Source organism: Pogona vitticeps, chromosome 2 (assembly GCF_051106095.1).
Source record: "Pogona vitticeps strain Pit_001003342236 chromosome 2, PviZW2.1, whole genome shotgun sequence".
Taxonomy (NCBI): domain Eukaryota; kingdom Metazoa; phylum Chordata; class Lepidosauria; order Squamata; family Agamidae; genus Pogona; species Pogona vitticeps.
The window spans coordinates 115,121,215-115,135,914 of record NC_135784.1 but is presented as its reverse complement, the minus strand read 5'-3'; the positions used below and the strand labels follow the sequence as shown (position 1 = coordinate 115,135,914).

The 14,700-nt window shown below is 40.8% G+C and overlaps 1 protein-coding gene across 2 annotated transcripts in view; it reads left to right on the top strand.

Moving 5' to 3' along the window:
• The window catches only part of DOCK2 (dedicator of cytokinesis 2), a 386,088-nt gene that overhangs the window by 338,338 nt on the left and 33,050 nt on the right, over positions 1-14,700 (top strand). For both annotated transcript variants that reach the window (XM_072990261.2, XM_020780495.3), the window contains exons 35-41: positions 612-768; positions 2,083-2,123; positions 3,965-4,055; positions 5,471-5,590; positions 7,670-7,759; positions 8,315-8,419; positions 10,031-10,172. In XM_072990261.2, coding sequence (XP_072846362.2) covers positions 612-768; positions 2,083-2,123; positions 3,965-4,055; positions 5,471-5,590; positions 7,670-7,759; positions 8,315-8,419; positions 10,031-10,172 — 746 coding nt within the window. The remainder of the gene's footprint in view (positions 1-611; positions 769-2,082; positions 2,124-3,964; positions 4,056-5,470; positions 5,591-7,669; positions 7,760-8,314; positions 8,420-10,030; positions 10,173-14,700) is intronic.

The following is a 14,700-nucleotide window of genomic DNA, read 5'->3' as shown; positions in this document are numbered from 1 at the left end:
ATTTTCAACTACTTCTACATTGCTGATATACTAGGTTGGAAAAAGAATGATTTTAAAATCATTTTAAAAAATAAATGTTCACTAAGTCATGCATGGGTAGCTTCTGGGGACTTGCAAAGAATAAAAAAAGACTGAACTGAGTCTGTAGTACGCATGATAAAAACACAAAGCTTGAAGGAGAAAGCAGTGATGCTGTGAAAAGCTGAAGACAGCAGAAAGAATGGAAGACCAAATATAAGATGGATTATTTCAATAAAGGAAGCCATGGCCCCTGGTTTTCAAGAGCATAGCAGGACTGTTAATGACTGGAGGTCACTAAGCTACCACATATGTAGTTGCTAGGTCTAGTAGCCACTGTACCCTCAGCTGATATTTTCCAGGGGATCACTGGAAAGGGATGAACTGCAGGGTTCTGTATTTCAGTCCCAAGGACCAATCTTTCTCTCTCTCTCTCTCTCTCTCTGTGTGTAAAACAATAGTGATCTGGGCAACAAAGGTTAACATCTGTGGCCTTCATCACTTCTCCTTCCATCTCATTCACTTGCCAAATATTTCTATTGTCATCCCTTCTCTGTCATGCTGGTTTCTCATGCAGTTTTCTTTATTTTCAGCCTCCTGGAGTGTTCCTCAAGTTACACTAAGATTGCAAAGCTAGTTGAAATGTTTGTAAGCCTCGTAAAAGGCCTCTTGGAAAAACTTCTGGATTACCGTGCTGTGATGAATGATGAGAGCAAGGACAATCGTATGAGCTGCACCGTGAATTTGTTGGTATGTGGTTAGCTGGCAGCTGGCATGCAGAAGTATTTCAGGTCGAGAAGCAAAGAAATCCAGCCACTGTGGTGGGAAAACACTACTTAAGTTGTAAACAATTTATAAAATGTAGCAATAATGTATTGAACATGGCTAGTCATAACTGAGGAAATAAAAGCTGTGCTGAATGTTCAGGCTACTTCACATCAATTGCATCAGGTTACACGAACTGCATAAGGTAGGCCAGTATAATTATATTTATATTATAAACAGAAAGGTACAGCTAAGAATGTACAAATATCTCTATTGAGTATGTGGCTTAGATAAAAACAGTGGACCAGGAGCTGTCTGACTCACAGCTTACATTCTTAGCCTTGGGCTCTACCACATTTCATCTCTGTATATATTACAGAAGAGACTCTATAGTTCCAGCGAACATAAACTTACAAACCATATCTGAACCCAAACAACTGGTCCGCTTTGAAGTACAATTTGTGTATACAGCTAGAAATAGCCCAGTTGATCATGCCTGAAAATCCATCTCCTCAAGAAGTCAGTAAATTTTATGTTTATTATCAGAGGAAACGTAGTACAGTACTTATCTTCAGGCAAAAAACCCAAACACATCTAAAGCAAAGTTTGTTGATTGCTGCCATGGGATTCAAACATTTTTCACCTTAATCCTGTCTGCTCAAGAGAAGGTTTTGCTTACAAACAGAAACTGGTGTCCTAAGGAAGTAAGTGACAGCCTTAGCTTCAGATAGTGCATTGCAGATAATTATCTGTATTGGTTTTAATTAGATGTAGTGTATAAAGGGACATGGTGGCGCTGCAGGTTAAACGGCGGAAGCCTCTGTGCTGCAAGGTCAGAAGACCTGCAGTTGTAAGATTGAATCCACATGACAGAGTGAGCCCCCGTTGCTTGTCCCAGTTCCCGCCAACCTAGCGGTTCGAAAGCATGCTAAATGCAAAAATGCGAGTAGATAAATGGGTACCACCACGGTGGGAAGGTAATGGCATTCCGTGTCTAGTCGTGCTGGCCATGTGACCACGGAAGATTGTCTTTGGATAAACGCTCGCTCTATGGGTTGGAAACAGAGATAAGCACAGCCCCCTAGAGTTGGACACAACTGGACAAATTGTCAAGGGGAACCTTTACATTTACCTAGTATATAAATAATCCATAACTAAACTAAAGGTCTGGGATTTTAGTAATCGACTGTAATGATTCTCTGAGTCGAATGTTTACTACTTTAATGGCGTTTGCTGACTGTACTCTTTTAAGCCTTTTGTGTGCAAAGATAACCAGATTTCATTCATTTTTTTCCTTAGAATTTCTACAAGGAAATTAATCGTGAAGAAATGTATATAAGGTATGGTGAATTGTTCTCCTGATGTTGTTGCTCTTGAAGACTGCTTTCCTGCACACGGTTCACTTCCAGTTCATAAACTTCCAAGGCTCAGCCAGATCCTATAACAACATTGCTTGTGGTTCTTCAAATTTATTTATTTATTTATTTATTTATTTATTTATTTATTTATTTATTTATTTATTTATTTATTTATTTATTTATTTATTTATTTATTCATTCATTCATTCATTCATTCATTCATTTATTCATTTATTCATTTATTTATTTATTTGCTTGCTTGCTTGCTTGCTTGCTTGCTTGCTTACTTACTTACTTACTTACTTATTTACTTATTTACTTATATATGTATATACAAAATATTATAAACATACAACTGAAAATATTAAAACCATATAAAACATATAAAACATATTAAAAACAAGCAAACAACAGTACCACCCCCCTAAAACTGCCCATCTGGGACATAAGAGGGCAAACAATGGGCAGCTATAATTTTACAAAAGGGTGGTGCTCAGGAAGGTGTGGGCAAAAAGCCAGGTTTCAATTTGCTTGCAGAAGCTCAGGAGGGTGGGGGCGAGTCACACTTCCACAGGAAGAGAGTTCTAAAGTGGAGCAGCCATTACTGAAAAGGCCCAGTTTCTGGTTGACTAATAATAACTCTGTGCCGTCAATAGGAGACATGAGAGAGGTTGACTAATTAAGGGAAACCAAGCATTTAATTTTCAAGACCTGACCGGAGCTCTTGATTACTTTTTGGAGATCAGTCGTTCATAGGATTTACCCAATTAGTATCTTTCGAAGTTTAGTAGTAGGACAGGCAGATTGGTCAAGGCAGATTAGATGTGGAATATATCCTTGCACACGAGCAACACTTGCAATGTAACTGTATTTTTAGCGAGGTTGGCCCCATCATGAGATCCAGTGTGACAGTCCACATATTGTAGATGGCAGGGTGCCAGGAGGAGTGACAAATGCACCATCCCCAGAAAACACATGGCCACATTTGCTCTGGAGAGTCGCCACCATAGGCAGCTGTCCAGAACAGGATACTACTTTAGTGCCTGACACAGGCAGTTTTCGGATCAGCCTTGGCATAGTAATTTGGATATGTGTAGACCCTACACACCTAGATGTTGATTTTAAAAACAGCCAGCTCTTTACCGAACCAGCTCTGGCAGGAAGCCTACAGAGACCTCCTTTTCCATCTCCTTCTTCTCTGATGGCAGCAGCCGACAGTACATGTGCTCCAGCTGAGCTGCCCACCACCTCTGTCATAGCCAGGAGGCTGAAAAAGTTCATACACATGGTTTGCTTTCAAGGCTTTCATTATACAGTAGGACCCCTGTATCCACAGAGAATAAGTTCCAAGCCTCACCCCAGAAGTGTGAAAGTAGCAAACAGCAGTGGCAATCACAGACAGCGAGAGTCAGGTGACAAAGGGTGAGAGGAGGAGATACATATGTATGTACAGTGTGGGCTGGGTCGCAGCAGTGGGGACCACAGATAGCTGAAACCGCAGAAACTGGTTCTGCAGATGCATGTGTGTGTGTTCTACTGTAATCTCTTTGTACAGTGTCTTTTACACCTTCACATTTTCAAGCTTTATTTCATAATGGTGAAGTCTTGAAACTTAAAACTTGATCTACTTAAACGTAAGGATTTTGTAAGACCGACTGATTTAATACCTTAGTGTGGGACTCACTTGGATGTTAATGGAGGTGATCCTGCTCATTGGGTAGATTATAAAAAGTCAGTTCTTTATTAACTCAAAGCAGTTCTGAAGTCTGGATGTTTCTGATTTTGTGCTCCTTCCCTCACTCTCTTCCTATGTCTTTTAATAGATACTTGTATAAACTTCGAGATCTTCATTTGGACTGTGAGAACTACACAGAAGCTTCATATACTCTGCTGTTGCATGCTTCACTTTTGAAAGTAAGTGGCTTATGCTTGGTCAAATACCTGGGATTGTAAAAGTACTGGCATGTCAGAATACGGAAGAAAGAGTCCTGTTCTAACAAATAAGGAGGAGGAAGGGTCATGAGAAGCAAAAGGACATAATTGGTATGCACAGTGGGTTGCTGAAGTAGAAACAGAACCCAAACAGTCCAAAGGACTGTCTACAGGTATGTGTGCCAGAAGATAGGACTGGGGGAAAAACAGAATGGGGAGTGGAATGGATTATCCTGAAAGATGCATGGGTCACTGGGATCCTGGTAAGAAACACTCCATGCTACAGTGTTTTGCTAGCCTTGACCTTTGAAATGGAGCTGTAATTGGCCAAAATGGCTGAAGGACGGTGGGTGAGCTGAAGCTTTGCCAAATCCAAACCACTGACAGCACAAGGTTCTTGGAAATTGTCAAGGATTTCCTTCATCTTGACCTGATTTTCTGCCCACACAGTGTGTTTCTGGGCAAAGGAAGGCTTGGATCTGGTCTGTTTTGTCACGGCATTGTTCTGCCCCATTGCTCTTTCTCCTTTTCTCTCTTCTGCTGGCAGATCTTGGCCAGCAGAGCTAAGATCTGCCAACAGATTTTGGAAGGGGCTTCTGCCAGAATAGACTTCTGCCAGCACATGAGTAATTTCTGCTGGCATAAAGGGATTTCTCATGGCAGAACAGGCTTCTGCCAAATCCCAAACATATTTTTAAGTAAGGATTGGAATGATTATTTGCACAATTTCTGTCTTCTTCCTTTACTGCTGGGTCGGAGTGCACAGAGAAGGCCAGCAGGACACCAGCATTTTATGACTTGCAGCATTATATTTTATAGCACTGTGCTCACCAGTAACTGGCTTCATGTTTTTATACGTAAGTTAAGGAGGCAGGAAAGAGTTAGCTCTACTACAAATCTTTAAAGGTTTAGCAGTACAAGTCTATCAGTGCTGCTGCTGCTGACAGTTTCACTGAAACTTCCTTCCTTTCATTTGGCCTTCCGGCACATGCTTCTGTATTAACTCATCAACTTGAATTCCTGGTTGTGATCATGTAAAGCTGCTGACATTTTGAAATTTCTCTCAAGGGTAATTATATACTCTTGCATAAAGACATACTGCAAGTCTCTGGTGCTTCAAAATATGGAAAAACAGCTCGTGTGGGAAGACCTGAGAGTAGGAAAGGGATGCTCAATTTTTCTCCCCACCTTCTGTTGTCCTAGTTCAAATTGTGCATCCAAGTGATTTTCCCCTTGTAGGATTTTGTTTAGTTCAGTTGGTTTGAATTCATGCATCACGAGGTTAGAAGAGCCTCAGTATTGAAATAAAGGGGAGTAGAGCTCATGCCTGCTCCCGAGTTTATTCATTTCTTCTAATGTGCTAATATATCCATGTGTATTTTTCTTCTTCTCCTCAGTGGTCTGATGAACAATGTACTCCTCAAGTCATGCAGACGGAATTTCAGAGTTCACAAACACATCGGCATCTGAAAGAGCACCTGTATGAGATGATCATAGAGTACTTTGACAAGGGAAAGGTAGCTCCGTTCATTTTTCACTTTTCATTAATTATATTGCTTCTAGTCTTTGCAGTAGTACAATGTTTTGTTTGTCCATGAATTTTATTAATAGTTTTTTTTAAAAAAGCTATGACCATGCTTCACCAAGACATTGCTATGAAGATTCATCCAGTTTCATAGATGTGAAGATGATCTAGCTGCAATATTGATTGCCAGAGCTGATTCGACCGATCTGGCTGGCTAGGCAGGTTTCCCCTTCCTCCCTCACTGCTCCATGTGTGTCCTTCCCAAAGCTCTGTGCGCAATGGAAGAGGACAACCATACCAGATAGAAGGAGTGTGCCGTTCTTTCATTAAGGGTATATGATAGCTGTGTTCCCCTGCTAGAACAGGGGATCTGACCAATATGGTAAGGTCTGCATGACACCACTAAAGCCATGTGAAGTTTGATCTGTCACATTTTGAGCTTAGTGGTTGAAGCAGCATTTGTCTCAAAAAGACATAAGTTTTCATTCATTAGAATTTGGATGAAGTCACTGGAGTCTTTAAGGGCTGCTCTCAGAAGATGTGCTTATCCTCTCTGTGGGCAGAAATAATTCTGTCTTGTGCTACTGACATCTTCCATTTAGCTGTGGCAATATTTCAAAAGACCGTGTGATTTTGTGACAGCATTTTGGAATTCTGCTTTTCAGAACATTTAGCTTGTGTCATTGTAAAAGAGAAATATGGAACTGATTCAGTGCATATGTACATGAACACCAGCACTATCAGGCAGCGATGGGAAATGGGAGATTTGTAGATCTGATCTGGAAAAAGTGTGCCATGTCATCTTCTCAAAATGGATTTTAAAAACATAAACACATGATTGTGTGCCAGTGAATTTGAACTGGTGTATGATAGACTTGGTTTTCTTTGTTTAGTTTGGTACAAAGAATAGCCAGACCTGAGGAAGGAGGAAGTCTTCTCAGAATATTTTTTTCTAAGATATGAAAGTTTGTATATCCAGACTCAGAGTTAAATGCTGATCAGTTGTCACAAGAAGTTCTGTGTGCCTTTCTGTCAGCTCCCGAAGGTGGCACAGAGGTCGTAAGTCTTCTCTCAGAAATAGTTCTGCTATGAGTTGAAATTCTAGTTCTCCATTTCTGTGAACCTTCACGTACAGCTGTACAACTTCTGAACAGAGATGACTATGAAGTAAGCCAGAATTCTTCAGCTGTGCCTGAGCTTGTCAATCTCATCTCCCCACCCACCAACTTGAAGGCCCCCAGCCAGCAAGGTCACTGGGAATTGTTCTCTGAGACACCTACATGTATTACTGCTAGAAAAGCAACAGCAGGGTCTCAAAAATATGGGCTCAATATAAACATTTCTATCAACATGGGCAACGTTCTTGCAACTTTGTAAGAAAAAAAACCTGGCTTACAGTTTGATACCTTGTGGCACCTGAAAGAATTATTTGACATAGGCTTCTCTGTATTATAGTAGGAATGTGATGATGGTTCGGATAAGTTATTTGTCTCTACAGTTTCCCAAGTCTCACCATGTCAGCACTCCCTGGACCGGTGAGATTTCCTGTCTTCCAGTGAAAATGACATTTTTCATCCTTTTATCCTTTGCCTCTGTTCTGTGCAGGAAATTACCAAACCCTGTACAATTTGATGCCTTTACAAGAGAATCCTGCACAGCAAAGATGCCAGTCTCCCTAGCACTCATAATGGTCCTGTGCAACTTGGCATGCTTTCCAGAATAAATTGACTATCCTATGACTGAGAAAAACTGTGAGATATCCTCTGCATTTTGTCAGGAAAGGGGGCATTTCACACAAAGAAATGTCACTGTGAGAGGGGAAGAGGCCTTTTTCTCTTTTCCTCTCCCAAAGCAAAAGCATGTGTGAGTCACACCCTTATGCCACTTCATCAAATGCACAAGAGCTTATTCCATCTAAAACCTACTATTGCAAAGGTGCCAAAAGACTCCTTCTTCTGTAGCAAATAGATTTAACCCCCTCCCCCAATTCCCCATGATGACTGACAATCTTATTTGTTTCTCTGAGGTTATAATATGTAATTCTATTTCTGAATATCCTTTTGTGCTTTAGATGTGGGAGGAAGCAATATCATTATGCAAAGAACTGGCAGAGCAATATGAAATGGAAACTTTTGATTATGAGCTTCTAAGCCAGAATCTGGTAAGAATGTGGCTGTCCACAAGAACGACACCTACTCTGTTGCTTGTGACTTCAGGTTCCTCTTATATCATTTTGTGGTCCAGATTACAGTTTGGAATAAAGACCATGGTTTGAAATTTAATTAAATCCAGGTTGATTCACCCATGCATCGGTATCACTGGATTACTCAAGGAATTGCTACTCAGCATGCAGTGGGAAGGTCACCTGACAATGCTACCAGTGACATTGAGTTCTTCCTGGCTATAGTCTTTTACACACCATTATTTAGAATGCATTTTGTAAATGATCTTAAATGGCCCAACAAAAGAAAATGGCGAAACGGGAGCAAAGAACATTTTTCATTTGCTTCTTCCTCATGTTTTGGAATGTTTTATAAGTGGTAGAAGTGAGCTAGAATGCTTTTTTAAAAAGTGCTGTAACTTGCAAATAAGTAATATGCAAAAGCTTAAGAAAACAATTATAATTTTTGAAAAAGTGATGTCATTTGTTTCTCATATAAGCCAGTTTCTGGGTCTTTTGATGTTAGAGGGATCCATCCCATGTGTTTGCTTTCAGATTCAGCAAGCAAAATTCTATGAAAACATCATGAAAATTCTGAGGCCTAAACCAGATTACTTTGCTGTTGGATATTATGGCCAAGGGTTTCCTACATTCCTAAGGGTAAGAGCATCTACTAGGTGTACTTCGTCTTTAATAGCTGTGTATACTAGCCCTACAGAACAACAATATTTGTCACTGAAAATGGAGTTACTCGGTTAAGGAGAGATTTATCTTCATTTAATTCTGCAATGCACAGGATTTCTCTCTTGCAGCTACCTGAAGTGCCATTTGTAACAATAGTGAGTGTCACATTTTCAGAAATAAATTTGATTTATGGTGTTCTTTACTCTTGCTTTCAAGGTTACAAGAGGTTTGTAGTAGTAGTAATGGAGAGATAAAGGAGTATTCTGGTTCTTTTCTACAGGACAGTACAATCAAGGAGTGGCATGAAGTCAGAAAAGATATGAGGAAACAACAAACCCAGAATTACAAATAGTTCAGTGAACAAAACAGGGCATCTAATGAATATCTTATCTGCTATACTTCCATTCATATTTGCAAATTTTCCTGATGCAATCTTGTATGAAAACTTGCCATACTTGTATCTGAACTAGTCCTTCCATATTCCTTTTTGCTACTAGTAGTTTAAACCTTCAAGTTCTACTAAGGCACATGGACATTTCTCTTCCTTCAGTTTTAAAACCCTAAACAATGATTACAGAATCAAATCTAGCCCACTCAGTTCTAGTAGCTTTACCTCTGGTGTTAACCCATATTGGGGAGTGGTGTGGGAATGGAAATGTCATCACAATAAATTAACATCTAGGCCTAGTTCCCATTGCGCTCCAACCCTGGAATAAAGACGTGATGCAAATAAGTATGGATTAAATCACAGGCCACACTTTATTAATAATCATTCCGAAGAAATATTTGCCAATCAATTGGCAAGGGGGGGGGGGTCTGCAGTAGTGTGGAAACAGATAAATCCTTCATCATACGGGCGAGTGTTCGGCCCCAGATTCTCATGGTCTTAATGACAGCAGGAACCCAGCTGGCTGCTAGTGAAACACCCCCAGACCTCAAGTCATCTTCCCTTGATGACTGTTGGTCCGGAAGTGGCCCAGCGCATTTTTCCCGCCCAGGTGCTGAATTGCATGATTCGCAGCCCTGGGAAGTCTGATGCACTGTTAGCTTACCTGATGTTAAAATTGGACTCACCAAGAAATACCTGTTTTTTCCATACTACCTGCTGGTGTGACCGAATTCCACCGTAAAACTGCCAACAACCCCTTCTAGTGTGGAATAGGCAAAAAAATCCCACTGTCCCACAGCCAATTGGGATGAAGGTCAATTGGGATGTGAGGACACCCCTTTTATCCTAGGTGCATCCTCCTGTGCTTTTTAACATCTCAAGAGACCGAGAAGGTCTCGCGCCATTCGTGGGGTGTGTGCAAAGGACTGTTACACCAATAAAGCGTGGGGTCGGCTTATCAGTGACTATGCCAGTTTGTTGACTCAGATCTGTGACTGTATAATAAAGAATGAAATGGATGAATCAAGAAAGTTTTGTGAATGGAAGGGATCCTCTTTGACCCACTGACAACTACTTCAAACTTTTCACTGTTTTTAAAAAGAATAGGGCAAATAATGTTCTCGGCTGTAACTAAGATTCTTTCAGCACACAGTCACATAGACTTATATTCTCTGAAGAAGTTTAAATGTTTCCTACAGAACAAAATGTTCATCTACCGTGGCAAGGAATATGAACGAAGAGAAGATTTTCAAGCACAGTTGATGAGCCATTTCCCAAATGCAGAAAAAATGAATACTACTGCACCCCCTGGAGAGAATATAAAAAATTCTGCTGGTCAATGTATCCTTAAATTATTGTTTGGAAGAATAAAAAATGGCTTGGCATTTCCATCAGGGTGGGAAACTTGGAGTCTGCATGTAACGGCCTTCTATCTATTTTTGCACCTCTGGATCTTCTGCCAGCTGTGCTGCTTTTGAATTTGCCTGGGCAATGAGAAAAAGTGGGGTTTGCTATATGCACAGTGCCAAAGTAAAGTCACAGTCCTAGAAGCCACTCGGAAGTGTGGATCTAAAACCAGGTGCTGCTTTTAGAAGGAAACTGCCTCAGATGACAAGTTTGTTGGGCATAGATTGTGTGGTTCCTAGTGAGTGGGAATTCCAGTGCAAAGAGACCATGGAGACTGTCCAGTCCTCTTTTATATGTGTATACATAGGCAGCAGTATTTAAACACTGTGGTATTAAGTTCACTTCATGTGTTACATTTTTAACATGTGTCTATAAGACTTGTCATAGATACATGGGAAATTATAGCATATAAAACAAAGTAGAATATGTGTACAAATGTTATGTTTTATCCAGACACACTTGCCTGGAAGATGTACTTAACTGTGACTCTCTTTACACTCAATAGCAATCATGTCAATTTCTGTTCCACTGTATGTAGTTCAGGACTTTCCAGTGTTTAATATAGATGTTCTGTTCTAAAGGCCAAGGATTCCTTGTGGTCATAAACATGTCATTGAAAATGCTGCACAAATATTATTGTTTTTGATGGTATGCATCTGTTGGTTTGACTGTTCCACCACCGTGACCCCCATGTGTCTTTACCTTCACTTTCAGTTGCATGTCTATTAAAAATCTTGGGTTAACCAACATGGCTCAGGAAAAAGCTTACATTTTCTGATAAATATGACAAATAAACATTAAGAGAGGCATCACTTACAAGACCTTTTGGAGAAATCAAAAATCCCAAATGAAATGGGATATTCCTAGTGATGGGTAAATCTGAAAATTTAGGTTCCACCAAATTTCTAATTTCATTAGTTGAAAGTTAAATGCATCTTGCATTCACATGTGTTTGGAACCACAAAGAGGCTGGAATCCTGTTGCACTGTTATGCAAAAAGGACAACTTTTGGAGGCAAATGGCATCGAGAAATATCTGTAGATATGATTTGTTGCATGCCATTATCCAATTTGCCTGCAAAAGTTATGCCATTAGCTTACTTATGCAACAGGATTTCAGCCAGATATTCATTCAGAAAAAGTCTGCATGATCGTACATATGCATTTGCCTACACATTTACGATGATTTAAAACTATATCTGCTGCCTTGTGTGGATTTTTCTAAATCAGAAGCATCATATGGGTTCTTTATATAGTTTAAAATGATCAGCTTGATTTTCTGCACTTGGTCTCTGTGTGTGTGTGTGTGTGTGTGTGTGTGTGTGTGCGTTTTGATTTTCAAAGTGAAAGGATGCTATATTAGGTATTGAATGTGATGTTTTTATGCAGATTATGGATCTTGTGTAATTTGCATAAATTAGTCCAAATTACTAAAAATTGCTGTTGCCTTGCTGCTTGGTTGTTTTTTAAACATTATCAGCCAGTCTTTCTATGCTTGCCGTGTGCGTGCTTTGTGTCTTAGAGGGAAATGTAACTAGATTTACAGTCTGCTGCAGAGACTTTGTTGGGAGGTCGCCGAAATCTTCACAGAGAAGCACACCTTGGCTGAAATCCTGTTGTGGAACAAGGCAAGTGGTGGTACATTAAGAGGCAAATTGCCATTAGTTAAGAAATCTCCTTGAGATCTGTTGCATGCTGAGTCATGTGCAACAGAGGTTTACTCATATGTCTTAACTTGCAACAGTTTCCCTCTAAAAGTCACACTTTGTATAACTGCACAAGAGGACTTCAGCACCTTCTTGCTCTGGAAGTGAGGAATTTATACGATCTGAAGAGAAACCAGAGTATAGACTCTGTGTCTATACTGTGTCTCGCTGTTAGACTCTGTGTCGCTCTCCTATCCATCATCTTATATAGTAATAGCCGGAGACCTTAACTCAAGATTAGGCCTTAATAATAACGAACTGGCCAAATTCCTTAAATGGGAACTTGACGAAATGTCCCCAGCCTGGCTCCGCTTGGATAGAAGATCCAAAGACAGTTCCTTTAATGAGAATGCCCGCCACTTAGCAAACCTTTGCTCTTCTTACAATCTTCACATCATTAATGGCTCACCCGGGTATCCCCACGCTGATAATTTTACCTTCTTCTCCCCCCTCGGTGCCAGTGTGTTAGACTACATTTTGGTTTCACCTGAACTATTGACCAGTTGCAGCAACTTCTCCATTGGTGTCCGCATTGACAGTGACCATTTCCCACTATCAATTAAAATTTCGATTTCCTCCCCCCAGGAATTCAACGACAGCCTACCCCATCACCCCAAGCTTTGGCCCAAATGGTCCCCTAAGATTAGTTCTGCTTTTGTCCAATGGTCTCTTAACCCTGACATGATTCTCTTAAGAAATACAATTCGGTCTACCACATCACCACTTCTAGCTGCTTCATCTTACCAGAAGATTACCCACTCACTGGCGGAATTACTTGGCTCTGAAGCTAAACCAAAAAATAAAGTCGTACATCACACCTGGTTCGATGCCGAATGTTGGGCCACTAAACGCTTTATTCGCCACCTATTTTCACTATCTCAAGCCAACAACTCCCCAGAGATCAAGGCCATTTACGGTAGAATGAGAACTATATGGCGCAGACTTACCGACATTAAGAAGCACAATTTCGCCTTGCGGAAATGGAGTCAGCTCTTAGAGGCCATTACAACAAAGAACAGTAAACTTTTCTGGTCACTGATAGCACACTCCATCACGGAAGACCCCTATAAAAGCTCCCTATTGATCTCCCCCTCTGACTGGTCAACTCACTACTCGAAAATATTTTCCTCCCAAGATCCAGCCCCGAGCCTAAAGAATATTCCCTCTGAGCTCCCCCTCTGGCCCCCGGTCTCCAGTGACGAGATCCTAAAGCTTATTCATTCCCTGAAACGCGGAAAGTCTCCCGGCTCTGACGGAATCTCCAATGACCTCTTAATTAACAACGCCCAATGGTGGGCTGACCCCCTGGCAAATCTGTTTACTCTAATTGACCAACATGGGTCTATTCCGGAAGACTGGCTCACCTCCATCCTAGTTCCCATCTTTAAAAAAGGTGACCCCTCGAACCCAGGTAACTATAGGCCGATTAGCTTACTCTCCACAATTGGAAAGTTATACAGTAAACACCTTCTGGTCCATCTTAATACCTGGTCCTCTTCTGCAAATCTTCCAGGTCATGAGCAAATTGGTTTCCGCCCGGGCTGCTCAACACTAGACCACGCATTAATTCTCTCGCATCTAGCAGAGAAGTACACATACCAATTTAAAGGGAAACTATTTGTGGCCTTCGTTGACCTGAAAGCGGCCTTTGACTCAGTCAACAGATCCATTCTGTGGGGAAAATTAGCTACGTGGGGAATTCCCCCGCGTCTCCTTTTTTTAATACGCAAATTGCATCACGCTAACTCCTGCCAGGTTCGTTATAATCATAGTGGTTCCGTCTCTGAGAAGATTCCAATCAACAGAGGAGTGAGACAGGGATGCATCTTAGCTCCGTCTCTATTTAATCTCTTTCTAGCCGATCTCCGTTCCCAGCTGGCACCAGCCGAAAAGTTTGCCCCGTTCCTAAATAAGATACCTGTACCCCTTCTATTATACGCGGATGATGCTGCTCTCCTCTCTATATCTAGTCTTGGTCTAAGACAACTTCTCTCCTTGTTTCAATCTTACTGCTCACGTAATGATCTTGTAATTAACGCTGAGAAAACCAAGATTATGGTCTTCTCAAAATCCTGGAAGCTCTTTCACTGGAAAATTAATAGCCAACCGATTGAACAGGTGAGATCCTTTAAGTACTTAGGCTTACTTTTCCACTTTCAACTCAAGTGGACGGTACATAGAGACTCTGCAACTGCATCTGCTTCATATTTTCTAGGAGCTATAACCAAATTCCATTATAAAGCTGGGAACCAGTTTATCCCAGCTGCCACCCAAATTTTCCAGGTAAAACTGATCAATCGCCTACTCTATGGAGCCCCAATATGGATTAATGCGATGGATAACAAAGTTGACCTATTGGCTGCCTCTTTCTACCGCCGGATTCTAGGGATTCCAAACTCAATTAAATTATCGACCATTGCCCTAGAGCTAGGCACGCATTTACCCTCAACGTCAGCGTGGGCACTTACCTTTAAATTCTGGCTCCGTCTTTTCTTTAAATCAAACCCAGACTCTCTCCTTGTGCACCTACTTAAAGATCATTACCAATCTAAGTGGTTTACACTTTGTGAATCCAAACTTGAATCGATTGGTATATCTCTAAGCTCCATCTTTAACAGCAACTTCGAACAGGCGCTTTCTATTATTAAGGAGAAACTATGGGAATCTGAGTATATTTATCTAGTTTCCAGTATTAATCAAACATGCTCCCCAATTTACTTCGGTATCTTCCCCACCTTTGGCTCCGGAAATCTTTAT